This window comes from Podarcis erhardii (genome assembly GCF_964252035.2).
Source record: "Podarcis erhardii genome assembly, chromosome: 2".
Lineage (NCBI taxonomy): Eukaryota > Metazoa > Chordata > Lepidosauria > Squamata > Lacertidae > Podarcis > Podarcis erhardii.
Genome location: NC_138498.1, coordinates 33320861 through 33348173, shown reverse-complemented (window position 1 = coordinate 33348173; position 27313 = coordinate 33320861). Strand labels below are relative to the sequence as shown.

Here is a 27313-nt window from a genome sequence, read left to right as displayed (position 1 = left end):
ATCTTTGTGGCAGATTAGCAGAGAGCTTTGTGAGGAAGCACAAATTTCCTATCACCACCCGAGGCAGTTGCTTCATTTTGCCTCATGATAGAGCTGGCCCATTTTACCGTGCCTTGCATGTACTATGTAGCTGTAACTTGCTTCAGCTTTTCAGCCCCTCTACACACTAGAGGGATGCGGGTGGCGCTGTGGGTTAAACCACAGAGCCTAGGACTTGCCGATCAGAAGGTCAGTGGTTCGACAGGGTGAGCTCCCGTTGCTCGGTCCCTGCTCCTGCCAACCTAGCAGTTCGAAAGCACGTCAAAGTGCAAGTAGATAAATAGGTACTGCTCTGGCGGGAAGGTAAACGGCGTTTCTGTGTGCTGCTCTGGTTCTCCAGAAGCGACTTAGTCATGCTGGCCACATGACCCGGAAGCTGTACGCCGGCTCCCTTGGCCAATAAAGCGAGATGAGCGCCGCAACCCCAGAGTCAGCCATGACTGGACCTAATGGTCAGGGGTCCCTTTACCTTTACACACTATGCTGGCACAGTGAAATCCAGGTATGCCATTTGACCAACACACAACACCAATCAATGTACAGATGTCTGCCCACCCCTCCCCTACTTTCCACAATATTTTTTATTTTAGATTTTTAAAATTGGATTGCTGTAGAAAAATGAAGTGGATAAAACAATTAATAAGATGTTTGAGGTGGTCTTATGCCTTCTAGGCATGTGCCCAAAAGAATGGTTTGAATTATTGGTGCTTCTACTTTGCTGTGGGTAAGAATCAATAGTGTGTTGTGCTTTGCCCCACTAATCTCATTGTTTCTTCCCCTTGTTGTCTATTTGTTTCACCTCCTTCTTAAACAGTCTGTTAATTGGCTTCATTAAGAATAAAAGCGCTCCCTTATGGTGGGGATATCTGACTGCAGCTTTGATGTTTTCCTCTGCGGTGCTTCAGACTATAATCCTTCACCAGCATTTCCAGTACTGCTTTGTTACTGGGATGAGACTGAGAACGGGCATCATCGGGATGATCTACAGAAAGGTAGAAGCAGGCTAATGTTTTTGCAAGCACAGGCAGTGAATATGAACAAGAGATTTTGCTTGAGGGTGCAGAAAGAAAGCACCGTATTTTCTTAATGTTGTAAAAAGGAGGAGCCAATAGGACTTGGCAATGCACTGAATATGAGGAGTGAAAGAGAGGGAGGATTCAAATGCACAAGCCCTGGACTGTGTATTGCAAGCAGTGTCAGGAAAAGACTTCCATCAACTATCTCTAATCCTGCACATACACATTCCATGTTTCTTCTCAGTGTTCTGTCATTTGCAGTTTATTCATAAATGCTTCTGTTGCCACTTGCAACATTAAATCTTAAAGAATTAAGGATTTTTAATCTAGCTCTCAGCCCAGCTTTGACCACCCCCAGTCCAGAACTGTCCTTTTATCTGGATTTCCATAATTCTGGCATCATTACTTAATCCTGCCCTTTTTCTTAGTTGGCTCTCATCAACCAGTGCTTGGGTGGCTGACATCTCAAGAACAATCCTGCAACTATTCAACTATCCTCCCCGCCCACCTCACTTGACATCTCCTTCAAAGACTTGGGCTCCCTTCACACGCACACATTCAGCCATGTGGAAGCAAGCTCAGATGTGGCTGCAGTCTTTGCATGTGAGATTACCAGAGGCATGCGGGTGAGGTTTAATGTGTGGGTCTTTCCCACCCATTAATTGCTTTCCTTCCAGCATAGTGCCAGCTGGATGGAAAAGATCCACACGGATATATAGGATTTTGTATAAATTGGTGTGCTTGTGAAGGACTCTCTAATATTATGTTAGCAAGTAGAATGAATATAAACCCATATTCTTTTGGTGTTTGTAACTGGATAATTAGGACCATCCTAACCATGTTCGCCACAGTTTTGTTATTTTTGAATGTAACCCAAATTGCCCTTGGTATTGCCCAACACAGGCCTGCTTTTGTGCAGGAAAACACATTTTGCTACCTGCTCAACACCAGATACACCATGCTGAGTTTTTATGGTACTAGCCTGATAGATGTGCCATACTGTCTTGCTTTTTTTATTAATCAGATTTGCTTAAAAGCGATTGTGTAAAAGCTAAACGAATTTGTGGCAGCTGAAAATCATTCTTGAAAGAATAGTTCTTCAACTGGTAACACTAACCATTGCACACATGTAAAAAGTGGATTTGATGCTTGGTGTATGACATACTGTGTACATTTAGCTCTATTTGTGCACCATGTGTTTGCATTCTTGGTACCCCAGCTACAGCTGCTTGTGAAATCCTCACAAATACTTCTCCTCCATACCAAACTATTTTAATTATTCCTCTGTTTTGCAAGTTCCCCAAGTCATTTGTATAAACAGGATATATAAAAAAACAAGACTGTATTTGAGTTTGCTTATATTTGCATACTCAAATGAGTGTAGTAGTGGTTGGAACAATTCTATATCTTTAGTTATTAATGAGTGGCTAATATAACAATACAATGCATAATGGAAGCCCAGCCCACCCCACCCTCTGTGAGTACCAAGTTTTGACATATCTTTGTTTTGTGGAAAAATCTTACATGTGGAAAATCTTACATGATGAGCCACTACGCAGAACAGCTGCCAAAGGGAGGGTCTTAGACTGGCAGACCCAAGCTCACTTACAAGGAAGTAAGACCCATTGGACACAGTAAAGTCTTACTTGCTAGTGAACATTCATAAGATAGTGTTGTTAAAGTAGCTTCTTTATAATGGTGGTCGTAACATGAACTGATCCTTAATATACATTTCCTGAAGAGCTTTCTTTCAATTCAAAACTCTTAATATGGAAGGTATTCATGTGGCAATCTTTTCCTATTGTTTATTCCTTTTGGACTAAAGTCTTTAGCAAGACACAGCTGATTGCTAACCAAATTATTGCCTTAGATCCAAAAATTGCTTTATTACTTGTTTATGAGGGAGAGGCACAGGATCTTACCCAAAGAGACCTCATGAGGGCTGCAAGACATACTATAGCGAAGTTTGCGAGGTCTTTAAATACAAGAGCCATGGTTTATGGAACTCTGGGACGTGATGCTCTTGGAAAAAGTAACTAACAAATTGCAGGAACAAAGAAGTAATAAGAAGTCAGGCAGCTTTAATTCACCTGTATTCTGCCAAAACACAACAAGGTTACAGGCATCCCATGTGGATCTTTGGAAATACAGTTTTTGTTTGATAAGAGGAATGGTTTATATAGAATATGTGCTTCTACTGCATGGGATATAGTACTCCTGAGAAGTGGCAGAGAGGATGTTCTTTCTGTTCTGAAAAATAAGAGTCTTAAAAATATGGAAGGTTTTCTGGTGGGAGCTTGGAAATACACCAGGAACCAGTGAAGTTGCCACAAAGCTAGCGAGATATGTTCCCACCAGCCAGTCCAAGCTGGTGAGTCATGAAGCTGTAATCTGGGGTAACTGAAGTTTCTGAATAGTCTTTGGAGGTAGCCCCAGGACTGATGCATTGCAGTAGTCCAGTCTGGATGTTCCCAGAGCATGGATACCTGTGGCCAGGCAATCTGCCCAGAATAGTATTCAGATAAAACACCAACTGAAGCAAATGGTAGGTATTTCAAGACATGGAAGCCTCCAGTGACAGACCAGGGTCTATCAGCATCTCTAAGCTGCAACCTGATTCTTGGGGTGGTGGAAGTACAGGATCAAAATATTACAAAATGAGGAAATATGCCTAAATAAGGGAGTTTTTCTCATTGTCTCTCCAGTCTTTAGTCATCACCAACTCAGCAAAGCGCTCTTCCACTGTTGGAGAAATTGTCAACCTGATGTCAGTGGATGCCCAAAGATTGATGGATCTGACTACCTTCCTAAACATGGTGTGGTCTGCGCCGCTCCAGATATGCCTAGCTTTAGCCTTTCTCTGGCAGGTACAGAGTCACTTATGTTGTTCTCTCTGATTTGGCACAATGTGCAGCCAGTAAGCTTAAGGCTGACCCAGCTTGAAGGGGGAAAGGGATTGTGGAAAGTCATATTGCAGGCAACCTGTTGCTCCCAGCAGAATTCCAAGCCCTTGTCTTTAGAATGTTCTGTCTGAACAGATGAATAACTGAGGATGCAGAGCTCAGGTGAGCTGCAATATCCTTAGATTTAAAGAGCCATAGCAGAAGTAAAATGGGAGAAGGATCCTAGAGATGAGTTTAGGGGATGGTTTTTATTTATCTCAGTTTTTATTTGCAAAGCTGCTGTAGAACATTGCAGTCCTCAATTCCCCCTTAGCTCAATAAAAGAGATCTCTAATGATAAACATAAAAAAACAGCTTCTCGGGTTCATTTTTTGTCTGCTTTTGTCTCTGTATAATGCTGTGCCATAGGGACGCAGGTGGCGCTGTGGGTAAAAGCCTCAGTGCCTAGGGCTTGCCGATCGAAAGGTCGGCGGTTCGAATCCCTGCGGCGGGGTGCGCTCCCGTCGTTCGGTCCCAGCGCCTGCCAACCTAGCAGTTTGAAAGCACCCCCGGGTGCAAGTAGATAAATAGGGACCGCTTACTAGCGGGAAGGTAAACGGCGTTTCCGTGTGCGGCTCTGGCTCGCCAGAGCAGCGATGTCGCGCTGGCCACGTGACCCGGAAGTGTCTCCGGACAGCGCTGGCCCCCGGCCTCTTGAGTGAGATGGGCGCACCAACCCCAGAGTCTGGCAAGACTGGCCCGTACGGGCAGGGGTACCTTTACCTTTACTAATGCTGTGCCTGACATAAACTGGTGCATTTGTGAAGCAGGTTATGGCACCATATTTTACCAGCTATGTAGAGTGCCAGTATACAGCATCCAAGGAGCCATTTTTAGCAGTGCCTGTGCTGGTTATAAATAAATACCCAAAGATTTTGAATTCACAGTCAATTGGGTTTTGCCCAGAGTAGACGTACTGAAATTAGCAGAGCTAACTTAGCCGTGTTCATTAATTTCAATGGGTCTGTTCTGAGTCAAACTTTGTTGAATACCACCCATTCTGGTCCCCTGTCCTCCATTCCTTCCTTAGCTTCGAAGTACACATATGTGACTGCTTCATGCAGATAAAAAGAGAAGTACCATAAGGATTTTGCAGAGCTTCTCTAGGTTCTTGCACTTCATGTTGAAAATCTATTTAGTCAACTTTAGCCATGTAAACCTTTCTGTGCTTTAGTGGTTAGAGTGCTGGACATAGCTTCCTGTGTGACACTGGACCAGTCATCTTCTCTTAGCTTAAATGACCTCATGCAGCTCTCGTGCAAGTGAAATGAGAGGAGGATCATGTATGGAACTTTGAGCTTCTAGGAGGGTATAAATACAATAAATTCCAGTTTTTAAAAATATTAATTGGAAGAGAATAGAATAATGACTGATGTGTTTTGCATCGTTTTGAAGGAATTAGGGCCGTCTGTGCTGGCAGGAGTTGCTGTGATGGTCTTACTCATCCCATTTAATGCTGTAATAGCCATTAAAACCAGAGCACTCCAGGTAAGTAAACTCTAGTACATCCATTCCAAACTAATTTGGATTGTCTAGCTGAGGCTCCCTGCAAAAGGAAGCAGAAAGAGGGTGCTGGCAGATTAGTCAGCACTTAGATCTTAGAGCAATTTGACTACCGTGTGCAGAGCATGGCTTTTTTGCACCTGCTTGTCTGCCCTGGGATTTCTGACTTGCCTTGCCTTCAAGTCTCACTGTGAAACTTTACCTGAGCTGCTGCCTGCTCAAAGCCCTTCTCCTGTCTGTTTTTTCCTGATTATCTTGTGCCCTGGACTTTATTCTCATTTGCTTCCTGTCTAGAACAGATTCTGCAAAACCTCTTCTTGCAGATTTCCCATTTTTTTTCCAGAGCAGTGGGTAGTAGAAAATTTTTCCACAGTGCTTTATTTTTCCTGCCAATACAGTGGTACCTCTGGTTACGAACTTAATTCATTCCGGAGGTCTGTTCTTAACCTGAAACCGTTCTTAACCTGAGGTACTACTTTAGCTAATGGAGCCTCCTGCTGCCGCTGTGCCACCGGCGCACGATTTCTGTTCTCATCCGGAGGTAAAGTTCTTAACCCGAGGTACTACTTCCAGGTTAGCAGAGTCTGTAACCCAAAGTGTTTGTTACCTGAGGTGTTTGTAACCCAAGGTACCACTGTACTCTGCTCAGAAGGAGCATGACTAGTGAGTTTGCCCATAGAGTAGAGGTCCACTGTGCCCTCCACTCAGTATAGTTTTGAATCACAGAGCTGCAGATCTCGGATATCATCTGGATCAGTTCTGTGAACTGCTTAACATCCTACCCTGTGATTATTATCGAAATTATAACATGCCCTACACAGTTAGCAAAGGAAGCCAAGAACAATTAGACAAGTGTTTGGAATATATTCACACATATATGCTAAGGATACTGCCATGAGCACCATTAATGGATGCCTTTGCAACAAAAACTTTCAATACAGCTTTATTCCCAGGTACATGTAGGATTGCAGCATTAAGAGTTTTACGGCCAGTTCTAATGGGAGTGATACTAAAATTCCTTTTCTTTCACCGTAATTGACTCATTTTAATTGTGAGGGGATGTTTAAAAACATCTGATTTTTATTTTCATTTTAGTGATCCTGTATTGGTGCTGCTTATTTTCTGCACTGCATTTCACTTAAGCTGAGCATGAACTTTAGCTCTACAGCTGCTGCTGTTTCTGTTTTCCTCACTCTCCTTATACTTCCACGGTGCAGTTCTTTTGTGGCTTGTCAGTTGAACAAGAGCACACAATGAAAGGAATTCAATGAAAGATCATTTTCTTTTGTGGGTGGGGGGAATACAACCACCACCATCTAATGGTGAATTGCCTGGTGCTGTAGGCTGCCATGTCTCCACTGCCCCCTCCACCGACCTTAAAAAGTCACCTAAATAGTAAATAGGAACCACATTCCTTCCCTTGGCTGCTTGACAGTGGTTTCTGTAACACCAGCAAGGACAGAAATGTGATGGAAAGAGTCCAGAAAAAAAGCCTCAGTGAGTGATTAATGGCTTTTCTTTCTGCCTCCTTTATGACGATGAGTCTGCCTGCAAAAGAACCACACACAGAATATCAGGCTGGTTTCAGCTTTGTTCTAAGTACCTAAAGATTAAAATGCAACCTATGTCCTAGTGACTGAGGGCTAAGCTTCACATATTGCATCTTGAACATATTCGAAAATTGGGAACAGAGAAAATTGCCTTACAATGAGTCCATCTTTGGTCCATCTTGCTCAGTATTGTCTACACCAACTGGGATTGTGCCCAGGGTTTCAGACAGGGAATCTCTCCCAGCCCTACCTGCAGATGCTGGGGATCAAACCTGGGACCTTAGGCATGCAAAGCAGATGCTCTGCGACTGAGCTGTCGCCTTCCCCTATCCTATAATTATTGCATATCAAGTAGCCAATGGCCAGTGCTAAGGAAGAGTCCAAATAAGATCTTATTGACAAATGTTTCTCTTTCTCCACTAAACTCAAACAAGCATGAGTTACAGCTCATAAGGAATAATTTGCAGTTCTCTAATTCTAAGTTTTTCTTAGAACGTCCTGCCTCAGATCCTTTTAAATGGAATCAGGGTAGAGAAACATTAATGTTTAAAAAATAAAAATGAAATGGACTTTGTGCATATGTATCTAATTGGGGTTTTTTGGGGGGTGGGGGTAAAATAAAACAAAACTAGAAGCCAGTATTCCTATCTTTATAAAAGTGCAGTGAGTACCAGTGCAATATGGCAGTCCTAGACAATGAAAAAGGGATTATGGTTTCTGAGATCAAGGAGCGGGATTTTATCTATGTTTGGCTAGAGCTGTACGCCATTTTGAAGCAAGGTCAAAGCTGTACTGCTTTTTGGGCTTTTTAGAATTCCCAGGCGAACACATGGTACGAGGCTACTAGCAGTAAACAATTGGGATATAAGCATGTTAGTCCCACATTTAATCTCTAAACTGAATCAACATCCTTGACCAGATACAGTGAGTTAAAGTGGGGTTTTCTTTATTGTTCACATGCCCAACCCATAATAAATTCTTATTCATCTTGCAGTGATCTTACCTACCTATTTACAATTGTGTAGAAGTACACCATCCATACGGAAAAGTGGGTGTGGTATTTTAATTGTATCTAAATTTATGAAAGTGTTGTTTTGCTATTCCTTGGAGACCTAGACATGGGAAGCACAGTGCAAGTTGTTACACAAATGGCTATTGGTTAATGGTGATCTTTAACATTGTTTAGGTGCAACAGATGCGCTACAAAGACTCCCGCATCAAGCTAATGAATGAAATTCTAAATGGCATAAAGGTTCTCAAGCTCTATGCTTGGGAACCATCCTTTGCAGAAAAAGTTCTGGAGATAAGGAAGAATGAACTGCAGGTTTTGAAGAAATCAGCCTACCTAAATTCTTTGTCAACATTTGCATGGATCAGTGCACCGTTTCTGGTAAGCTTTATTTGTGTACCTTATCTTTTGTCAGAGGAACTGTCTGCAAGTTGGCAGGACCTTCCTTGTAACTTAACCAGGGAAAATATGAAAAGTCTGTGAAAAGTCCAGTTGCTGAGTTATTGTTCATGCAATGCAAGAAATGGGCATGGCTTGACTTCTTCTCAGGATGTGGCTGCTGGGAGAGGGACCTAAGCCCTGTAAAAAGATGGAGTACTACAGGAGAGGAAAGATGACTGAGCTTGAGTTCTCTGTAAGTCAAAGATGGGGAACCTGTGGCCACCCAGAGCTTGACGGACATCTATTCCCATCAACCCCAGCCAGTTGAGGATGCTGGATGTTGCAGACTCAACATCTGGAGTGGGGGGGGGTTTACAGGTTTTCCATCCTTACTCTAAGCATGGCAATTTTTACTGCTACTCATAATAATGTAATTATAATTCTCTTCCTGGAAAGCATAATAAAGAGAGGAGATTGGTTTGATCTGGACTTTCCTGGGCTGTCTACTTACTTGCTAAATAAAAAATAGTAAGCCTGTAGTAGGCTATCCTTCACATTGCCAAATTCTGAAACTACTTTTTAAAAAAAATAGTATTGGTGGTCAAAGTTCCATCTAGTCTGGCACTCTGTCTTCAACTAGGACTAGTCAGTTATGCCTGGGAAGCTCATGATGGAAAAAACAATCCTGTACCTGTTCATTGTCCCCAGTATCAGAAGTATACTATCTCCTGTGAACATGAAAGCTGCATTTGGCCAGCAGCCATTATGTTCTATAGATGTGTATAATCCTTTGAAAGAAGGATAGGGTACCTATAGCCCTGCAGGTGTTGCTGAAATACAACTCCCGTCATCCCTGTTAATCACCCATGCTGAGTGGTAGAAGTTAAGAGTAAAAAGAAAGAAAGTAAAACCTGGCCACAGTTATCCACCCCTGCTTTAAAAAATCATTTTAGCTAGTAACCATCCCCAGTATTTTGTGGCAGTGAATTCCATAACTTGAGTATGTGTATGAAGAAATACATTTCCCTGCCTTATCTTGTAGCTGTTGCCAGTCAGTGACCCTGAATTCTAGTGCTATAAAATGCTGTTTCACTGTTGTTAGGATAGATGGAATGGACTGGGTGATACAGAACCTATTAGTATTTTTGCTAACAAATCAAATATGTCACATTTCCACCCTCCTAAGAGATTTTCTTACCCCCAGTATTTAGATAGGACTAGATTATCAACTAACTAGGCAATTTAAGCTCTCTTATGAAGGAAGCGTACTACTTTGAGCTTCATTGTGTGTTCTGACAGAATTTACACTGACAATATATATTTTTTTAATTAAAAAAATGAGAAAAGGTCACAGTTAATTTAAAAAAAAGGAACTAAGTTCAGCATTCTATAAGAGTGGACAATTAATTTTATCAAGATTTCCAGCTATTATCTGGGAATAATATTTATTTTCCAGCATCTCCACCAAAATCAATTACATTCCCAAGTCAAAATGCTTGACTTTTATATCATGACTGAGTTCCCTTTCTTTGACCCTCAAGCCCCCTTCCTGTTAACCTAACCATGAAGTGCTTTAAATTCTGTTCACTCCCAAAGATATTCATCTTCACCCATTTACATCATAAGCAGAAAATATTAACAATACTATCTTTAGTAGCTAATCAGATAGCCTTCCTCCAAACTCTTTATCTAAAGCGTATGTTATCATTTCCTAAGTTTAAAGATGTTCTGTAAGTGTAGTTTCAACACTAACAGAAAGAATGCTCAGCTGAAAACAGAGAGAAAAGGTCAGAGACTGAATCGAGCTTAAGAGGAGAATAAATCCATCCCATCTTTTTTGTGTTTTAACCTTCTACTGCAATATGTAGTCAAACAATAATAAGGCAGGCTTTTTGTACATCACAAGTCTTACAAGGTTCAGGAAAGCACAAGATGCCACAATTAGAATGATTAAACAAGAGTCCAAAGGAACTCGAAATGATTTAATTTGATCTAGCTCGTTTGCAGTTTTGTCTATTAAAAGGGAATGCACTGAATGCCTACATGATTAAGAATAATGGAGGATGAAGAATGTCATATAGTAGAAATCTGCCAACATTTTTTGCCAAAGTGTTAAATTAAATAATAAATAGATAGGATCCATTTCTGTAATGGGAGTCTGGGGTTTTTTATTGTAATTTTTATATTTATTGTAAAAGATACAGTACTGGATATTGAAATGGATTGTGTTATTAGGATAATTATATTTTGTATGGTATGTTCCACCATTTGCTTGGATTGCTGAATGACTTGCATACGTAAAGGCAATTGCCATTAAGTTTTGGAATGGAATATTGTAGAAAAGGGCATGGCTGGCTGGAACTCTGAACAGGATTGCTTAAGACCTCAGCTTTGTTCCTATCCCGTCTCATAATTTTAAATTGGTTTTTTCCCTATACCTCTGCAATCTCATAGATACCCTCCTTGAGACAGGACAACCAAAACTTTGCACAGTATTCTTTGACTGAATCATATCATGGCATGATGATAGTTTGGGGGGGGGAGGTCATCACTTCTCCTAAATATTTCCTATATCTGTGAAATGAGTTTACTACTGTGCCTACGTGGCAGGAAAGGGCAAGTTAAAAGAGCTCAACATGCTATACTGTGCAGCTGAGATGCTGGTTTAAGTAAGCGGACTATATTCTGAAACATTAATTTTGAGTTTGGGGTGTCTAGGAATGGCCTTTTTGACACAGTGGACTTTCTACAACAAGCAGTAACTATCCTGCCTCACCTTGTTTACACCAGCTTTCCTCATTCTTTAAGGTAACACTGTTCAGTGTGGAGTTGAGGTACACTAGGAGATCTGTGAGAAAGGGTAGCTATTTCATGTAGTTCTCCTTGTAGCAGAATGCTCTACAAGATTAATTTTCCAACTTTACTAGGAGAAAAGAGAACAGGGAAATCTTCTGCCCCCATGCTCTGCCTATCAGATCCACAGTGGTCAGGGGGACCAATTCAATGTTGTTATAGAATACTGAGTTGCTGCTGCTATTATGAAGCACCTTCTGGAGGCTGAATTCCTTGTACTCCTTTGTATTATATTTGCATTTTTGTGGCGTGGTGCCATGCTTTCTTGTTCCATAGCATATTAGCATATCAAATAATCCAACCAATTGTTCCTTCATCCCATACAGATTGTTCCTTTCAGATCTTATATTTCCAGGAAGGCTACATTTGATTCCCTTTAAAAAAAATCAAGCCGACAGGTGTTGTTTATTCAATTTATTTTTCTGGCTTACAGGTTGCCTTGACCACCTTTGCCGTTTATGTCACCGTAAATGAAAACAACATCCTTGATGCAGAAAAAGCCTTTGTGTCTCTCTCCCTCTTTAATCTCCTCAGGTTCCCACTCAATATGCTCCCCCAGGTCATTAGCAACATCGCACAGGTAAGAATGCTGCCAGTCCTTTATTTAAACAAAAAGCGAAGGCTATACCAAATGTAAACATAACTTAAGGAGTGGGTGTCTGAACCAAGCCAGATATGATCATGACCAACCTGTTGGTTTAAATCCAGTGCCCCACCCCAGTCATGTAGGGGCCACCTCCAAACCAGACTATAGTAGCACACTGTACATAGGGCTGATGCATATTAACTGCCCATTTGTACTATTTGCACCAGCAAAACAATTTGAGCGGCAGATAAATAACCTCCTGAATTAATGCACAGTTCTTCCCTTAGGACCGCAATAACGAAAATTCATTTTTTTTTTCCTTTTCGTTTGTTTGTTCTGCTAGACGAGCGTTTCACTGAAGAGGATTCAGCACTTCTTGTCACATGATGAACTTGATCCAGGCTGTGTTGAAACCAAGTTAATTACTCCAGGTAATAATACACTGGAGTCATTTCATTTGTATGGTTTAGCTGGATAGTGGAGGAGGAAGAAATGGTAGGAGTCTCATATTTGGTTAATGCAGCCCCACAGTTGAAGCCTATGTGTGTCTCTAACATCAAGGCAGCAAGTCGGAGCTTCTTGGACTTATGCCTCCTCCTGTGAAGCACCCTCCCAGGTGGCCCTCTGTTGGCCTCTCCATTTGAGAAAGCCTCTCCATTTGCAGGAAAAGAGGGGAAGGAAGTGTTGAGCCGTCCTTGAGCTGCTAAGAATTAGACTGCACAAAGCACTTGGGTATAATCTCTAGAGAACGGCCAGGCCTGGCTAGGGGAGATAAACAAGTGTGCATTTCAGTAATTGCTACTGGATAAATATTTAAGCTGTGGTTGCTGGATGTCTCTTATTTTAAAAGTTTCCCCTCTTATTCCATAAACACAACAGCTGCATAGAGGATTATGGATGTTACTGCAGAGTCCCGGCAGTCCATAGCGTTCCACATCTACCAGCTCTCCAAAGTGGTGGTGGTGTTTTTTCAAAAAAAGTAGTTTGAAATGTTGATCTGGCACTGACCTCAACTGCATGACTTGTGGTCGGGCACGTGACAGAGTGCTGCTTGAGCAACAAAAAAGAAGAAAACATTTGTGTTCCCCATAGCTCATCAACAAATGCATCTCACCAGTCCTTTACCCCACCACTTCCTTCTCATTAAAGAGGCCCAGTCTGAGATTTCTGCCTGCCCTCTCCCCCTAGCCACTGTGAAATCCAATGCGCGTGCTCAGAAGTCCCACTGAATTTAATTAGGTATAGGACTGCAGCATTAGATTATGTCTTCTTTTCTTAAATACAGGGTATGCTGTTACTGTAAGAGATGGAACGTTCAGCTGGGCAAAGGATCTTGAGCCAGCTCTGAAAGAGTAAGCAAGCTTTACTCACTTGTACATATTGGAATTTCCTAACTGCTTATAACTTGGAGGCAGCTCCTTCGGCCTGTAAATCAAGATGAGCGCGGCAACCCCAGAGTCATCTGCCACTGGACTTAACTGTCAGGGGTCCATTACCTTTTTTTTAAACAGTTCCATAAATTTGCCAAATATGGGGCAAGAGCATACATCAGTATTCAGTATTCAAAGGTATAACTAAACACATGTTTACCTAGAATTAATGGGACATAAAAGTGTGCAGCTTTGACTGGATTGTGTCCATGCTTGTTTCTACTTTTTGCTTTTTGTTTGCTTTATACACTGAAATTTTCAAAATGTAAATATGGTTGCCCCATATTCCTTGCTCCTGTCTAGCAATAACACTAATAACACTAATGTGCAGAATATATGCAGACCAGGCAAAGAGAAAACAAACTTGGTAGGGTTGCCATAGTTCAAGAAGCGAAAATCCAAACACAAACAAATTGTTGAGCAAAAAGGAGAGATTTTTCAATTGTGTTGCCGAACATCCAGGACAAACCACCGCTTTTTGGAAATTCCCCCTGGACATCACTTCTGCCATTGAAATCCCAGTATTGTCTGGGAAAATCCGGATGTGTGGCAACCCTAAACATGGGGAAAGCACTGAAGATATAGAGTGTATTTTAAATCCCACCAAATTGGAGAGTTCTCTGGTTACTTGTGAAGCAACCTGCTGCATTAAAAAAATTCTCTGCCAAATGTATCTGGCAGTATCTCTGCCAGCATTACATGCAGCTGCCAAGACAGTTACTGTCTTAATCTAGGCACAAATTACAGGCAGCCTATATGCTTAAGGCATCTGGGAACCTACGGGTGGACTGCCTTTCAGATGCCAAGTCAGCATGAGTAGACTTTTTCAGCACTTCTTAGTGCCTTGAAATTGTCTTGTAAAAAGCTTTGGTATTTATCCAAGTTATGACTCATCAAATCTAGTGCGCACACGGACAACTTATGAAATGTGGTGACTTGCAACAGGAACATGTGTAAGTAAGTAAATAAATCATGGCTCTGTTTTAGTGCACCACTGCAAAAGTAAAATCTCATTTAGCTGAACACATACAAAAAGGGACATATGACCCGAAGCTGGAAAAGGTCAGCTGGGAAATGGTAGGGAGCTCTTTGCAACTCACTACAAATTGAATCTAATTGTGTCTCTTTATTTTTTTAAGTTGGCTATAAGACTCCTATGTGTTGTCATGACATCTTTTAGGCTTCCCTCTTCTGAAGGCATTAACTCTCCAGTCATTCTTTCCCTGACCACATGACCAAATCTGGGGAAAGCTGATTAAACAGAATCTCTGGTGGAATGCTGTGTTGAATACCTGCCAAGGAGAGTACATACCTTGTGCTTAAACACAGCACGTAAAGAAAGACAGACATGTTTTTTACTTTATGATGGAAATTCCAGAGAGCAACTATCTTAAGTCTAGGGCAATAAAAACAGCTCAAAAGATCTGATAACATCAGTTATGACCTACAAAAGCTTATGTCACAATATTTTTAAGATGCCACAGGATTCTGCTTGGCTTTATTATCTTTACATTAACTAGTTCCATTTTTATTTTTATTTTGGTCAGCAAATTAGTCCACCCTCAGTTTTACCTTCTTTTACTCCCTACAGCATCAATTGGTTGGTCCCTAGTGGTTCTTTGGTGGCTGTTGTTGGACATGTTGGCTGTGGGAAGTCATCCTTGGTGTCTGCTCTTCTTGGAGACATGGAGAAGCTCCATGGGAACGTGGCCGTGAAGGTTGGTTCACAGTACAGCATTGTATCCATTTTGAGCATTTGGAAAATATTTGTGGCTTGCAAACTGATCTGCTTTATGTATGTTTTTGATACCTCCTTTTAGGGTTCAGTCGCTTACGTTCCCCAGCTAGCCTGGATCCAGAATGCCACCGTGAAAGATAACATCTTGTTTGGCCATCTTCATAATGAGAAGAAGTACCAAACTGTCTTAGAGGCATGTGCCTTGAAGCAAGATCTCGATATGCTTCCAGGGGGAGATCAGACTGAGATAGGCGAGAAGGTAAGGTCTTTTACAGCAAATGTAGGTGGTGATGGTTGCCCAAGGTGGTAAAGGACACAAGTCATTCCTCACTAAGTGTCTTCACAACCTTCCAGATGCGGTCAAGCTGACTGGCTTGACTGACCTCAGTGCTAAGCCTGCCCTCTCCAGCCAGAACCCTGCAACGAATCACCAGGTTCACTGGAGTTTCAGAACACCATTGGCCTATAATTATGGACTAATACCATATTGGCCTGAATATAAGCCGCGACCTTACAAAAATTGGCTTTTACGATATCGCTGCTGAAACAGACATATGGTAAAACAGAACAAAAAATGTTTTCATGCCGATTTGCAAGCTTGAGACTGTTTAACCCTCTCTAGTACCCGTAGGATTTTCTTCTACATTTGCCATTTAGGGGTGTGAGTGCCTGCGGAACTGTACATTTCCGAGCACATTTCAAAGTGTTGGTGCTGACCTTTAAAGCCCTAAATGGCCTCGGTTCAGTATACCTGAAGGAGCGTCTCCACCCCCATCGTTGTGCCCGGACACTGAGGTCCAGCGCCGAGGGCCTTCTGGCAGTTCCCTCACTGCAAGAAGCCAAGTTACAGGGAACCAGACAGAGGGCCTTCTTGGTAGTGGCACCCGCTCAGTGGAATGCCCTCTCACCAGATGTCAAAGAGAAAAACAACTACCAGACTTTTAGAAGACACCTGAAGGCAGCCCTGTTTAGGGAAGCTTTTAATTTTTGATGCATTACTGTATTTTAATATTCTGTTGGAAGACGCCCAGAGTGGCTGCGGAAACCCAGCCAGATGGGCAAGGTATAAATAATAAATTATTATTATTGGAGCAATTGAATAGCGATTTGCTATTTTAGCTATTGTAACTTTCCGGGTATTGTCTTTTTTTCTCTTTTCCCCTTGAATTTTAAAGGTGCGGCTTATTAGTGGGTGCGGCTTATATTCGGGCCAATACTGTGGATCTGAATGGAATGTCCACAAACGGACCTATCATATTCTGACCTTTTTGATTTCCACTGAATCATATAAGAGCAGTGTTCTGTAAACAACTTGATATAGCTGAAATCTCCCAAGATAGCCATCATCAGATGTGTTAACCATCTTCAGGAACACTGTCATCGCCACTTGAACCCCAATACAATGCATCTCTCGCACAACGGCTAGGAGTACCACCCCCTTCAGTTAACTGCAAGAAAACTGTCACAAGCAACATTTTTACATTTAAATTTCTCCACCGTTTCTTCACAGGGACTGTCTCTAATATTTTTTACTTTAGGTCAACATCCATTGATTTATAACAAACAGCCCATGGACATTGTAATAGAATGTTTGAGCTATTGACCATACAGATATTGTAGTTGTTGTTTTTTTCACCCTGCTCCTGCTGAAGCTGATAGTAGTGTTGAATTTAAAAGCTATGGTGTGCTTTTTCTCTTTTCCCCATCACACAGGGCATCAATCTCTCAGGTGGCCAGCGGCAACGAGTGAGCCTTGCCCGTGCTGTTTTCAGCGAGGCTGATGTTTATTTGCTAGACGACCCCCTTTCAGCTGTGGATTCCCATGTGGCCAAACACATATTTGACAAAGTTATTGGACCAGAAGGAATGCTTAAAGGAAAAGTGAGCTAACAAACATCTAAAATTCTCCATGTGTGCAGTCATTTCAGCATAGTACTGTACAAGAACATGGTGGCACATGTAGAATTGTGTGAAACTTTGCTTTTCTTTGGGTAAGGGAAGGGAAGAGACAGAGAGAGTTTCTAGTCCCCCTAAAATTATTAAAAGTAGAAATGATTGAAACTATGTAAGCCATGATCTCAGAACATGTTTAGTGTAGAAGTTGACCTCCTTTGCCACCCAAAAAGCCCACTTCCCCGTTCTCAGTCATATGTTGCTTTATAGCAGCAGCTTTGCACTAATGTGCAGCTAGAAAAGCAATCCTATTTTGTTCAGGCTTAGATGACTTCTAACTGGTTTCATTCTTACACGACTGTTTGCAGTAATCGCAAATTGCAGCTTCTTGACAAACCGCCTGTTTTAATTCTTACTTTGCTAAAACAAAAGCAGGATGAGTATTGCCTGACCATTGTCTTGTTTCCCTTTTCAGACTCGAATTCTGGTGACCCACAGCATCAATTTTTTGCCACAGGTGGACCACATTGTTGTACTTATAGATGGCAAAGTCTCTGAAATGGGGTCCTACCAAGAGCTTTTGCAACAAAACCAGGCTTTTGCAGAGTTCCTCCGCAATTTTGCACCTGATGAAGACATAGAAGAAGATGAGCCTACAAGTAAGGATTCCAACCTCCCTGCCTCAAATTTATCCTCAGACTGTTAGTTACATTATGCCAGATTGAAATGCTAGGAGCAGTTTGGAACTGAGTTTAAATCTTTTTTTAAAGAAAAAGCATACAAAATGATGAGCACTTTCCCATATATGTATGAATTTGGCCCTTAAAAAAAAAACTTGGGGGGGGGACACAAAGATGCCTACTATTCAAGAACAGTGGGGTTTCCCCCCCCATTTTTGTAGAGAATTGAAACTGAGTGGACCAGGGGATCCTTGCAACCTGGTCTAGTCAGTGCCATCACTCTGTTTACTACTAGGGGGAAAGGCTGCAATTAAGAATTAGGATTGAAAGTAGCTAGCTGTAGGTTGGTAGGTTGGTTTTTCCTTGAGATGAGGCTTTTCTTTACCTTCTTCCCCCACCTCCTCATTACACTTGTATAATTATAATGCCATGGAATCATCAGTCAATCCTATTTCTTTCCAGAAATGCTTCCATGTATACTTGTTATAATTCACAAGGTTCACAATGCTGTATCACGGGACCCTGTTAGCCCCACTCCTTGTGTCAAAACTGGCATCCCAGGCCTGATTATTTAGATATTGCCTAGAAACCCAAACACACCAAAGCCCTCTTTATTTTCCCTAAAGAGTCGAACTTCCTTCTTGATTTTCAGTCTTTTTTTGTGGCTTGGGAAGCTGTACACTCAGCAAAACCTTTCTAAAAGATTGGCTCAGCAAAAAGCCAAAATAAGCTAAAGATTTCCTATCCCATTGCATTAGTGGAAGATGAGGAGGTCCTGCTTGCTGAAGACACACTCAGCAACCACATAGATCTGGCAGACAATGAACCAGTGACAAACGAAGTCCGTAAGCAATTCCTAAGGTAAACCCTGAACCTCTATTTAAAGGCGTTACTACAGAAATTGAGCGAACTTGCCTGTTCTGTCATTCAGCTGCGTAATTACCATAATTCTTATTTTTCTCCTTCACCCCACCCATTTTAATACATAAAACACAGAGAGCTCAGTGTAATATCTTCAGATGGGGAATGCCCTGGTAAAATGTCAATGAAAAGAAGAGTGTGTGAGAAAAAGCCACCTGAGACAACTCAACCCAAGAAAAGTCCTAACAAACTCATTGAGGCAGAAACTGCTGAAACTGGCACGGTAAGAAAGGTTTGCTTAAACAATAAGGACACTTTACTTCTTCAAAGATGTTTCCTAATTTATTAAAAAGTACCTAGCATAGGAGGGATGATCAGAAGGTTGATGGTTCGAATCCCTGCGACGGGGTGAGCTCCCGTTCCTTGGTCCCTGCTCCTGCCAACCTAGCAGTTCGAAAGCACGTCAAAGTGCAAGTAGATAAATAGGTACCACTCCGGCAGGAAGGTAAACAGCGTTTCCATGCGCTGCTCTGGTTCACCAGAAGCGGCTTAGTCATTCTAGCCACATGACCCGGAAGCTGTACGCTGGTTCCCTTGGCCAATAAAGCGAGATGAGCACCGCAACCCCAGAGTCGGTCACAACTGGACCTGATGATCAGGGGTCCCTTTACCTTTACCTTTACCTAGCATAGGAGCAGACAAATGCAGGAAACTCAGCTGCATAATTTGTGGCAGTGGAGAGCTTCTGGGTGGGTAGCCTTGCCCATCAGTCAGATGTGGTCCTTTGAAGGCTGGCTGCAGTTGACTGAAAGGGCTTTTCCAATAATATATTGAAACACCACTTAATGCTTTCTCATTGTTCTTTGACACACAGCACATATATATATTTTTCCCATTACATGGGACTCTTCTTTATTTAGATTCATCAAGTATGAATCCTCCCTGGCTATATATTCCTTCTATTTATATAACAGTTCTATGTTTTCCATATGATACCTCTACTCTGGACATCCTTCTGTTGCAGCCACATTTTCTGCCTTCAGGAATGCCTGCATAATGTGATTTCATGTTGGTGATTCCTAGTTCATTGCACAAATTCTGACTCTAGCAAGTGGCTATTTTTTCTGTGAAATTAAAGGCATTGGTTTTTATAAACTAAACAAACTCTATTTTGTCTCAAACTGCAGGTCAAACTGACTGTTTTCTGGCAATACATGAAGGCTGTTGGCCCCCTTGTTTCTTTATTTATATGTTTCCTGTACTGCTGTCAAAATGCTTCTGCAGTCGGGGCCAACGTGTGGCTCAGTGACTGGACCAATGAACCGGTAATAAATGGCACTCAGCGCAACGTGGGCAAACGAGTCGGAGTCTATGCTGCCCTGGGTCTCTTGCAAGGTTAAGTGTGTTATTTGCTACTACTCCTATAGATTTAAATACACCTTGCTAGCGGAGCTAGAGGAAATGGTGTGTGGTATGGAATATACTGGTGGTTCTTAAACAGTGGTCTAGGACAAAGGTCTGATGGCATTCTCAGATAAATGGATTGAAAAGAACAGAGGAAAACCGTGAAAAGCCAGAAGTTTAATTGTATCATTCTGTCTGGCAAGCTTAAATGTTTACAACAACACAAAGTCGAATTCTGCCCTAGGAACAAATATTCCTATATTATATATAGGGATGTCTACATTGCTCCTTACACAATAAAAGTTGGTTTGTTTATTTAGCTGTAAAATGTATATCCTGCTCTTTATTAAACAAAATTGATCAAAAGTCATATCATATAAAATTACAATCAAACCAGCCAGAAAATATTTGTAGAATTTAAAAATCACAGTCTAATCTCTCTATATGCAACCTCCTGCCATCCATCACTTGATGCACGAGGTGTTGCTGTCGATTCGTATAGCCTGCTAGAGGAGTTGCAAAGTTACGATGAGAACAGGGCCACATTCAGTTGGTACACTCAAGTCTTCTGCTTATTTCTCCCTTTTGCAAACAGGGGTTTTTGTCCTGATCTCCTCTTTTACTCTGGCAATGGGTGGCATCAGAGCGGCTCGTACTCTCCACTCCGGATTGCTGGAGAACAAACTCCACACCCCACAGTCTTTCTATGACACAACTCCAATTGGCCGAATCATCAACCGCTTCTCGAAAGACATCTATGTGATCGATGAAGTGATACCGCCAACTATCTTGATGTTCCTGGGAACCTTCTTTGTTTCTGTGTCAACAATGATTGTGATCATAGCAAGCACCCCACTCTTTGCTGTGGTTATAATACCTCTGGCAATCCTGTACTTCTTTGCCCAGGTAATTGAGATAAGTACCTTTTTTGGCTTCATTGCTTGTTTTCTTTATTTTTTTAACAGAATGTTAGGTGGCTGGCATAAACGTTCTGTTTTTTAGTATTTCAAGCCCCAAATGTGCATCCCTTAATATGTGTGTTAATACTGGATTCAGTTACTTTGAATGCAGAAGCTGAAGTTCCAAAGTAGGATTGTCTGAAGTCTCTTACATTCTGCAAAATAGCTTTTGCAATGTTTAGTTGCTGTTAGGCACAGCAAGAAGGGAATAGGAGACATAGAACAGGAGAGGTGGCTAACTCACCAGCAGCCTTAGATAAGACTCTTGTGGCTCTCTGGACCTTTCATAGCAGCTCTTGCATGTTTTCAAAGCACTCTCACTTTTTAATTGCTTTTTTGTTGTTCATAAAGTAATCACTAATGAAAAGGCAGACAAGGGTATAATATTGCAATGCCACAGAGTAAGAACATATATTCTAAGGGAAGTTTGCTTTCTCGTTAATTGAGAAATAGAAGTTCACAAATCACAACCCATAAATCAATTAAACTTTCTGTGAAAAAGACTAACTTAATTGGTGGAGGCATTCCCCCCTGTTTTAGATAGCCATCCCTCTATCAAAGGGGTATTCCTTTTGGAGACAGCTTTTAACTAGACATAGTTTAGCAAACGCTGACCCATAAAACCAGTGCAGGTGCACCCATGGACACTGCTGTGGCAACCCATGGCTTCTTCTATGATAGGTGGAGAACTTATTTCTCTCCAGATGTTGTTGGACTTGAAAACCCATCAGCACCAGCCAGCATGGCTAGTGGTCAATATGGGAGTTGCAGCCCAGCAACATCTGGAGGGCCACCCCCCCCCGTTCTGTTATCTCCAAGGTCGTTGCTCTGTTGACCAAGCAGAAAACCATATATCTTTTATGATACCAGGCCTGCAAATCCCAAGGCTTCATACTCCTCTCCAGCTCAGAGGCTTCCAAAGTGGTGGACAAAATATTAATACAAAAGAAAAATACAATAAGAGCACAATAAATACAAGCAACCAATCAAAATCAGTATAAAATAGCAAAATAACCAAGTGCCCACCTACCACACTGGGTATACTATACATTTATGAGTTAAATTCATCTCTTAAAAAAGCTCAGCTGTTTAGAACATGGTGCTGATAATGCCAGGGTTTTGCGGGTTTGGTCCCTGTATGAGACAGCTGCATATTCTTGCATTTGCAGGGAATTGGACTAGTTTATCCTCAGGGTCCCTTTCAACTCTACAGTTCTGTGATTCTGCAGCATTCTGCCTCTCACGTAGTAACCAGCTTAGTTCACATCCCCTCTTCCCTGGGTAGCTCCAGTCTCTCATCTAGGAGTAAGTCAATCCACAAACAATCACCCCAGAGGCAGTGCCCTCACCTTCCATCATACCCTGAAGGAGCAATTCAAAGCATGTGGAAACTTTCCCCTAGAAAGAGTTACAGTCCTTAACCTTGGGCAGAAGATTTGGCCAGCTAGACCCACCCATGAAGAACCCATCTAGAACTCACCATACCACATTCCCTTTTGTATCTAACAATAGCCTTTGGGCCAAAGTACCCACAGGCCTTAAATCTCAGCCTCTGAAGTTCCCAATTCAAGCCCCAGAATCTGTGATAGCATGTTGTTGGGAACAAATGCAAAACACACACCACTTCTTCTTTGGTGATCACTCGTAGCCAAGTAAGACTGCCTTCCAAGAACACGGTCTTAACACTGAGTCCGTAAGTGACACACACACAGGCCACGAGGCTGTCAGTCGAATGTGAATATTTCTATTTGATTAACAGCTTCCCTTTTAAGCAATCACTTAACAATTGAAATGGTAGAGCATTCTCTTTGAGTAAATTTTAATGACAGTTTCTCTAAGCATAAATTACACAGACCAGCTACTCTAAAGCCCATTTTAAAAGCACTACCCGAATGAAGAAATGCATTGTGTGGGAGCTCAGATTAAAAATAACGATGATGACAATGATGATGAAAATCTGCATTTACCAAATGAATAGATCAGTTGCACCAGTTAATCAAGAAATGTTTTCAAGCCTTTAGGAAACATTAGGAAGCAGCAATAGGAACATCATAACTGCACAGCAGGACATCCCTTTGCTCTTTTTGTTGGCAAGCTTGCCTTTCTGCCAGTGTAGGATAGTTCTTTAAGTCGTCCTGTAACAGTGGCAATCGTCTGCATTATAATGTTAAAAACTCAGCTCAGTGGGCTGGCTGGTAGACACGGCAGTAAATTGATGATTGGGTGCGTTCTCAGAGTTGCAGCATAGAAGCCTGCTTATGCAATCATTGAGGGATAGTGCTTTTCTTCAGACTGTTCCACTTTAGGAGCCAGTGTGGTGTAGTGGTTAAGAGCGGTAGTCTCGTAATCTGGTGAACCGGGTTCGCTTCCCTGCTGCTCCACATGCAACTGCTGGGTGACCTTGGGCTAGTCATACTTTGAAGTCTCTCAGCCTCACTCACCTCACAGAGTGTTTGATATGGGGGAGGAAGGGAAAAGAGAATGTTAGCCGCTTTGAGACTCCTTCAGGTAGTGATAAAGCGGGATATCAAATCCAAACTCTTCTTCTCCTTCTTCAGGCTGCAAGTGCAGGGGCTATATATTTCAATGCTTCTCCATAAAATAAATTCCATGTGCACAAAGATGCCCACATGTCTCAGAAGAAGACTATCCTCCCGGACATTGTGTTTTCTGTGCACAGGGAGTTTTTGTGGTGAAGCGAGCATTATTTGTGTACTAAAGTGAGATAGTCTAGGAAAAGCTTTACCATGTGATTCTGGTGTCTAATCAATTGTCCCTAGGTTTAGAGTTGGAAATAGGAAATGCTTCCCTGTCCCGGGTGTTTCTCACTCTTACGTCGCACAGACATGGCACAGTGTATTAATAGTTCAGCTCAAATATCTAAAAGGTTTCACGTTTCTTTGTTTTGTTTTGTTGTTTTACCTGTCTGCCTTTGAACCGAACAACGGCAGCGGTTCTACGTAGCTACCTCTCGCCAATTGAAGCGGCTGGAATCCGTCAGCAGGTCTCCCATATATTCTCATTTTTCGGAAACCGTCACAGGAGCAAGCGTCATCCGAGCTTATAGAAGAGGAAAGGCTTTTGTTCGTCTCAGTGACATGAAGGTGAATGACAACCAGAGAAGTCACTATCCCTCAATTGTGTCCAACAGGTAAAATCAATCTTTGAATTAAAAAAAAAAAAAGTTAATGGAAATAATTTGAGTGATTGAACTAGAGAAACAGCTTCCTCGTTCCGTCTGTTTCTGATGTTCAGGCTGTGCGTGCCCTTAATTATGTAGCCAAAACAGCACCATCCAACACAAGAGGGAGGCATCAGCAGAAGTTTGCAGAAGTACATAAAATCTTTTTAAAATCCTAAAGGAGCTGGAACTCCCAAAATAGCCAGTGAGGGCTGAGAGTATTGAGTGACCACAGAATGCTGGCTGACTGATGCTGGGGAAGAAATGGAGGGGTAATGGAATGGAGTATCTTGAAGGGTAGCACTCCATACTGCAGCATTTTGTTGCAGATCCCACTTGTTTTCACATGTTGCATTTTGAGTTCTGTACTATTTACTTCTTTGTTTTCTCGTTTAATAGGTGGCTGGGAATTCGAGTTGAATTTGTAGGGAACTGCGTCGTATTTTTTGCAGCCCTTTTTGCTGTGTTAAGTAAAAACAGTCTGAGCCCTGGCCTGGTTGGACTTTCCGTGTCCTATGCATTGCAGGTGTGTAGAATGTGTCTCAGGAGAGAGCTCATCTGAATAGCGGAACTGAAATATCATTATAGTGTGACCTTTTCATTAGGCATTTGGGCTTTAATTGCACAATTCTGCGGCATTTCTACCCTTTAGGCGAATAAGGGCTCAGGGTGTGGGTGTGTGGAAGACTGGTTGAAAGAAAATTGGGAGAAATGGGAAGAAAATAAAGAACAAACCGAGGAATAAAAGGAAATGCTTTTGGAAGATTGCATCTAAGATTGTCAGCTTATATGTCTGTGGGATTTCCCCCCCCCCCCCATATTAAAAAGCCCAATCACAGAGTTAATCAGATTCTGTGCAGAGTGAAAACAATGCATTAGCTGTGCGTTTGAATGCAAGCAGTATTTATTCTGGTTGAGGAAAAGAATATCACTCTCCCTCCTGGCAGGGTGCCAGCTGGTTGGGAATGGCTCCCACAGTTGGTTCTGCTCATGTGCACATATATGCCCCTATATTTATTTTAACAGTTTCTACACTGCCTGCCAATGCAAAATGTCAAGGGCTGTTTATAATAGCTAATAAAAACACAATAAAACTACAATGAACTACAGATTGATAAAAAAAACCACACCACACCATTCACAGCAAGGCAATCAAAATATCTTCAGAGGTTAGGAAAACCAGACGTTTTTGCCTGGTGCCTAAAAGTTAGTGGTACAGGTACCATTGGGTGAGCCTCTGGGGAGGGTGGGGAGAGCTCCACAAGCAAGGTGCCACAGCCAAAAAGATCCTGCCCCATGTAGCTCCAGAGAGGAGGGGGCCAGATGAAATTGCAGCTCTCGCAGCATGAAGGGAGCCTTCAGGAAGCTTACGATGCCAGTGTTGTGCTTCTTGTTCTTGGTAACTGAGGAGAAACTACACCAAGGTTTTAACACTATATTCTGCTAAATTTCCCACAGCAGGGCATTTAGTTAAGGATAGCATATTATGGTAGCCATCAGTTTAGGCAATCTACAAGGGATTTAAGCACCCTTTCAATAAGGTGTGAGGTCATCAGCTTTACTAAGGGTGGGTTAGATTCGATATGGCTATGAAATCCTGAAGCAAAACAGTGGGCTTCACTTTAAAAAGTGCACTGCCGTACCTCAATCAGAAGTAACAATCTTTGATGGAGAAATTGCTTTGTGAAATTCTTGGTCCTATACTATTACATCTGGTCAGATCAGAAGATTTGAGCTTTGCCTCTCAGCTTTAAAAGCTATGAATGCTGATTTTGTAGAAAGGAGAGGCATATTGATTGAATCTCTATCCCAAGTAACAGTGGGATCACACATTAAAATTGGCAAAGCAATGAATTCTACCACGGTGCATTTATATTCAGTAGAATAGAAGAAATAGTGATACCTTTGATAGTTTATAATAAGCCCTCAAAGGTTTCAGGGAAATTGAAGGTACTGTGTGCACGCTCATTTGCTTGTAGGGATTTGCAATAAAATTAGATGCTGGAATATTAGGCTTACCCAAATGGTGATGTTGTAAGCATGGGAAGCTACAGTATTTCCTTTTTCTTATTGCTGTATCCTTCTATGAAGGAGGGGAAGCAGCTGAAGAAAGGTGATGTCTTCTGAGACATTAAAGAGAGCAATACAGGCGATGGGCCATTTTCTATGGGGGGTGGGGGTTTTATTCCCAGCCCCCATGCATATCGTCGGAGCGCACACAAGCGCACCCTGCCCCGTTCCACCCCCATTATGTTCCTGTCCTGCCTTCTTCCGGGTCCAAAAGGGGAGCAATACAAATGGGGATGATATCAGAACTTCCTAATTTCTCAAAGCTTCACCTGTTATGGTTTGTGTTCAGCTCAGCGTAATGTCAGCTGAATTTCGACCCTGCATTTCAAGGATGGTCTGTAGCAGGAGAGGCCAGTCTGGTGCCTTCCAATTGCTGTTGGACTGCAACTCCCATCATCCCTTACTCTTGGCATCACCGGATGGGGCTGAGAGGGAGTCCAGTTGAACACCAATGGGCACTACCTTTGCTCTGTGGGTAAACACACACACACACACACACACTATATGATGGTTAATATATTTATTTATTTGTGACAGTACTTTTCTCAAACAGGTAACATGTTGTTGTTTCTTAGGTGACAATGTCTCTGAACTGGATGGTAAGGATGACATCAGACTTAGAAAGCAACATTGTGGCCGTAGAAAGAGTTAAGGAATATTCTGAAACTGAAACTGAGGTGAGTTCCTAATAGTCTGAATGAGAACTGTTCCTTCTGGAAACAGTGTGTGTGCTGTAATTCTTTCTCTACTGTGTGCTGTAATTCTTTCTCTCCTCTAGGCTCCCTGGATAATTGAAGACAAAAGACCACCAGAAGACTGGCCCACTCAGGGCGAAGTGGAGTTTGCAAACTATTCTGTAAGGTACAGGAAAGGCTTGGACTTGGTGCTGAAAGACCTCAGCCTCAATGTGAAAGGTGGAGAAAAGGTACAATCACAGTTGCCATGGATAGAATCAAATTATATGTGCAGTAACCTGAATTTGCAGACTTTGTTTTCAGTTCATTCGGTGCATCTATTGGAACATACTGTAGCAAACTGCCTGGTACCGGGTCAGTTCATCAAGCTCAATACAGTGGTACCTTGGGTTACATACGCTTCAGGTTATATATGCTTCAGGTTACAGACTCCGCTAACCCAGAAATAGTGCTAAAGTGGTGCTTCAGGTTAAGAACAGCTTCGGGTTAAGAACCGACCTCCAGAACGAATTAAATACTTAAC

At 42.0% G+C, this 27313-nt stretch overlaps 1 protein-coding gene across 3 annotated transcripts in view; it reads left to right on the top strand.

Annotated features, from left to right (window-relative positions):
- The window catches only part of ABCC3 (ATP binding cassette subfamily C member 3), a 78006-nt gene that overhangs the window by 43867 nt on the left and 6826 nt on the right, over nt 1-27313 (top strand). For all 3 annotated transcript variants that reach the window (XM_081850656.1, XM_081850657.1, XM_081850655.1), the window contains 19 exons: nt 854-1031; nt 3761-3922; nt 5393-5485; nt 8237-8440; nt 11727-11873; nt 12223-12310; nt 13165-13231; nt 14901-15027; nt 15130-15306; nt 16761-16928; nt 17416-17599; nt 18379-18481; nt 18617-18764; nt 19669-19876; nt 20481-20791; nt 23796-23995; nt 24425-24551; nt 26671-26772; nt 26874-27020. In XM_081850656.1, the coding sequence (XP_081706782.1) occupies nt 854-1031; nt 3761-3922; nt 5393-5485; nt 8237-8440; nt 11727-11873; nt 12223-12310; nt 13165-13231; nt 14901-15027; nt 15130-15306; nt 16761-16928; nt 17416-17599; nt 18379-18481; nt 18617-18764; nt 19669-19876; nt 20481-20791; nt 23796-23995; nt 24425-24551; nt 26671-26772; nt 26874-27020 (2941 nt within the window). The remainder of the gene's footprint in view (nt 1-853; nt 1032-3760; nt 3923-5392; nt 5486-8236; nt 8441-11726; nt 11874-12222; nt 12311-13164; nt 13232-14900; nt 15028-15129; nt 15307-16760; nt 16929-17415; nt 17600-18378; nt 18482-18616; nt 18765-19668; nt 19877-20480; nt 20792-23795; nt 23996-24424; nt 24552-26670; nt 26773-26873; nt 27021-27313) is intronic.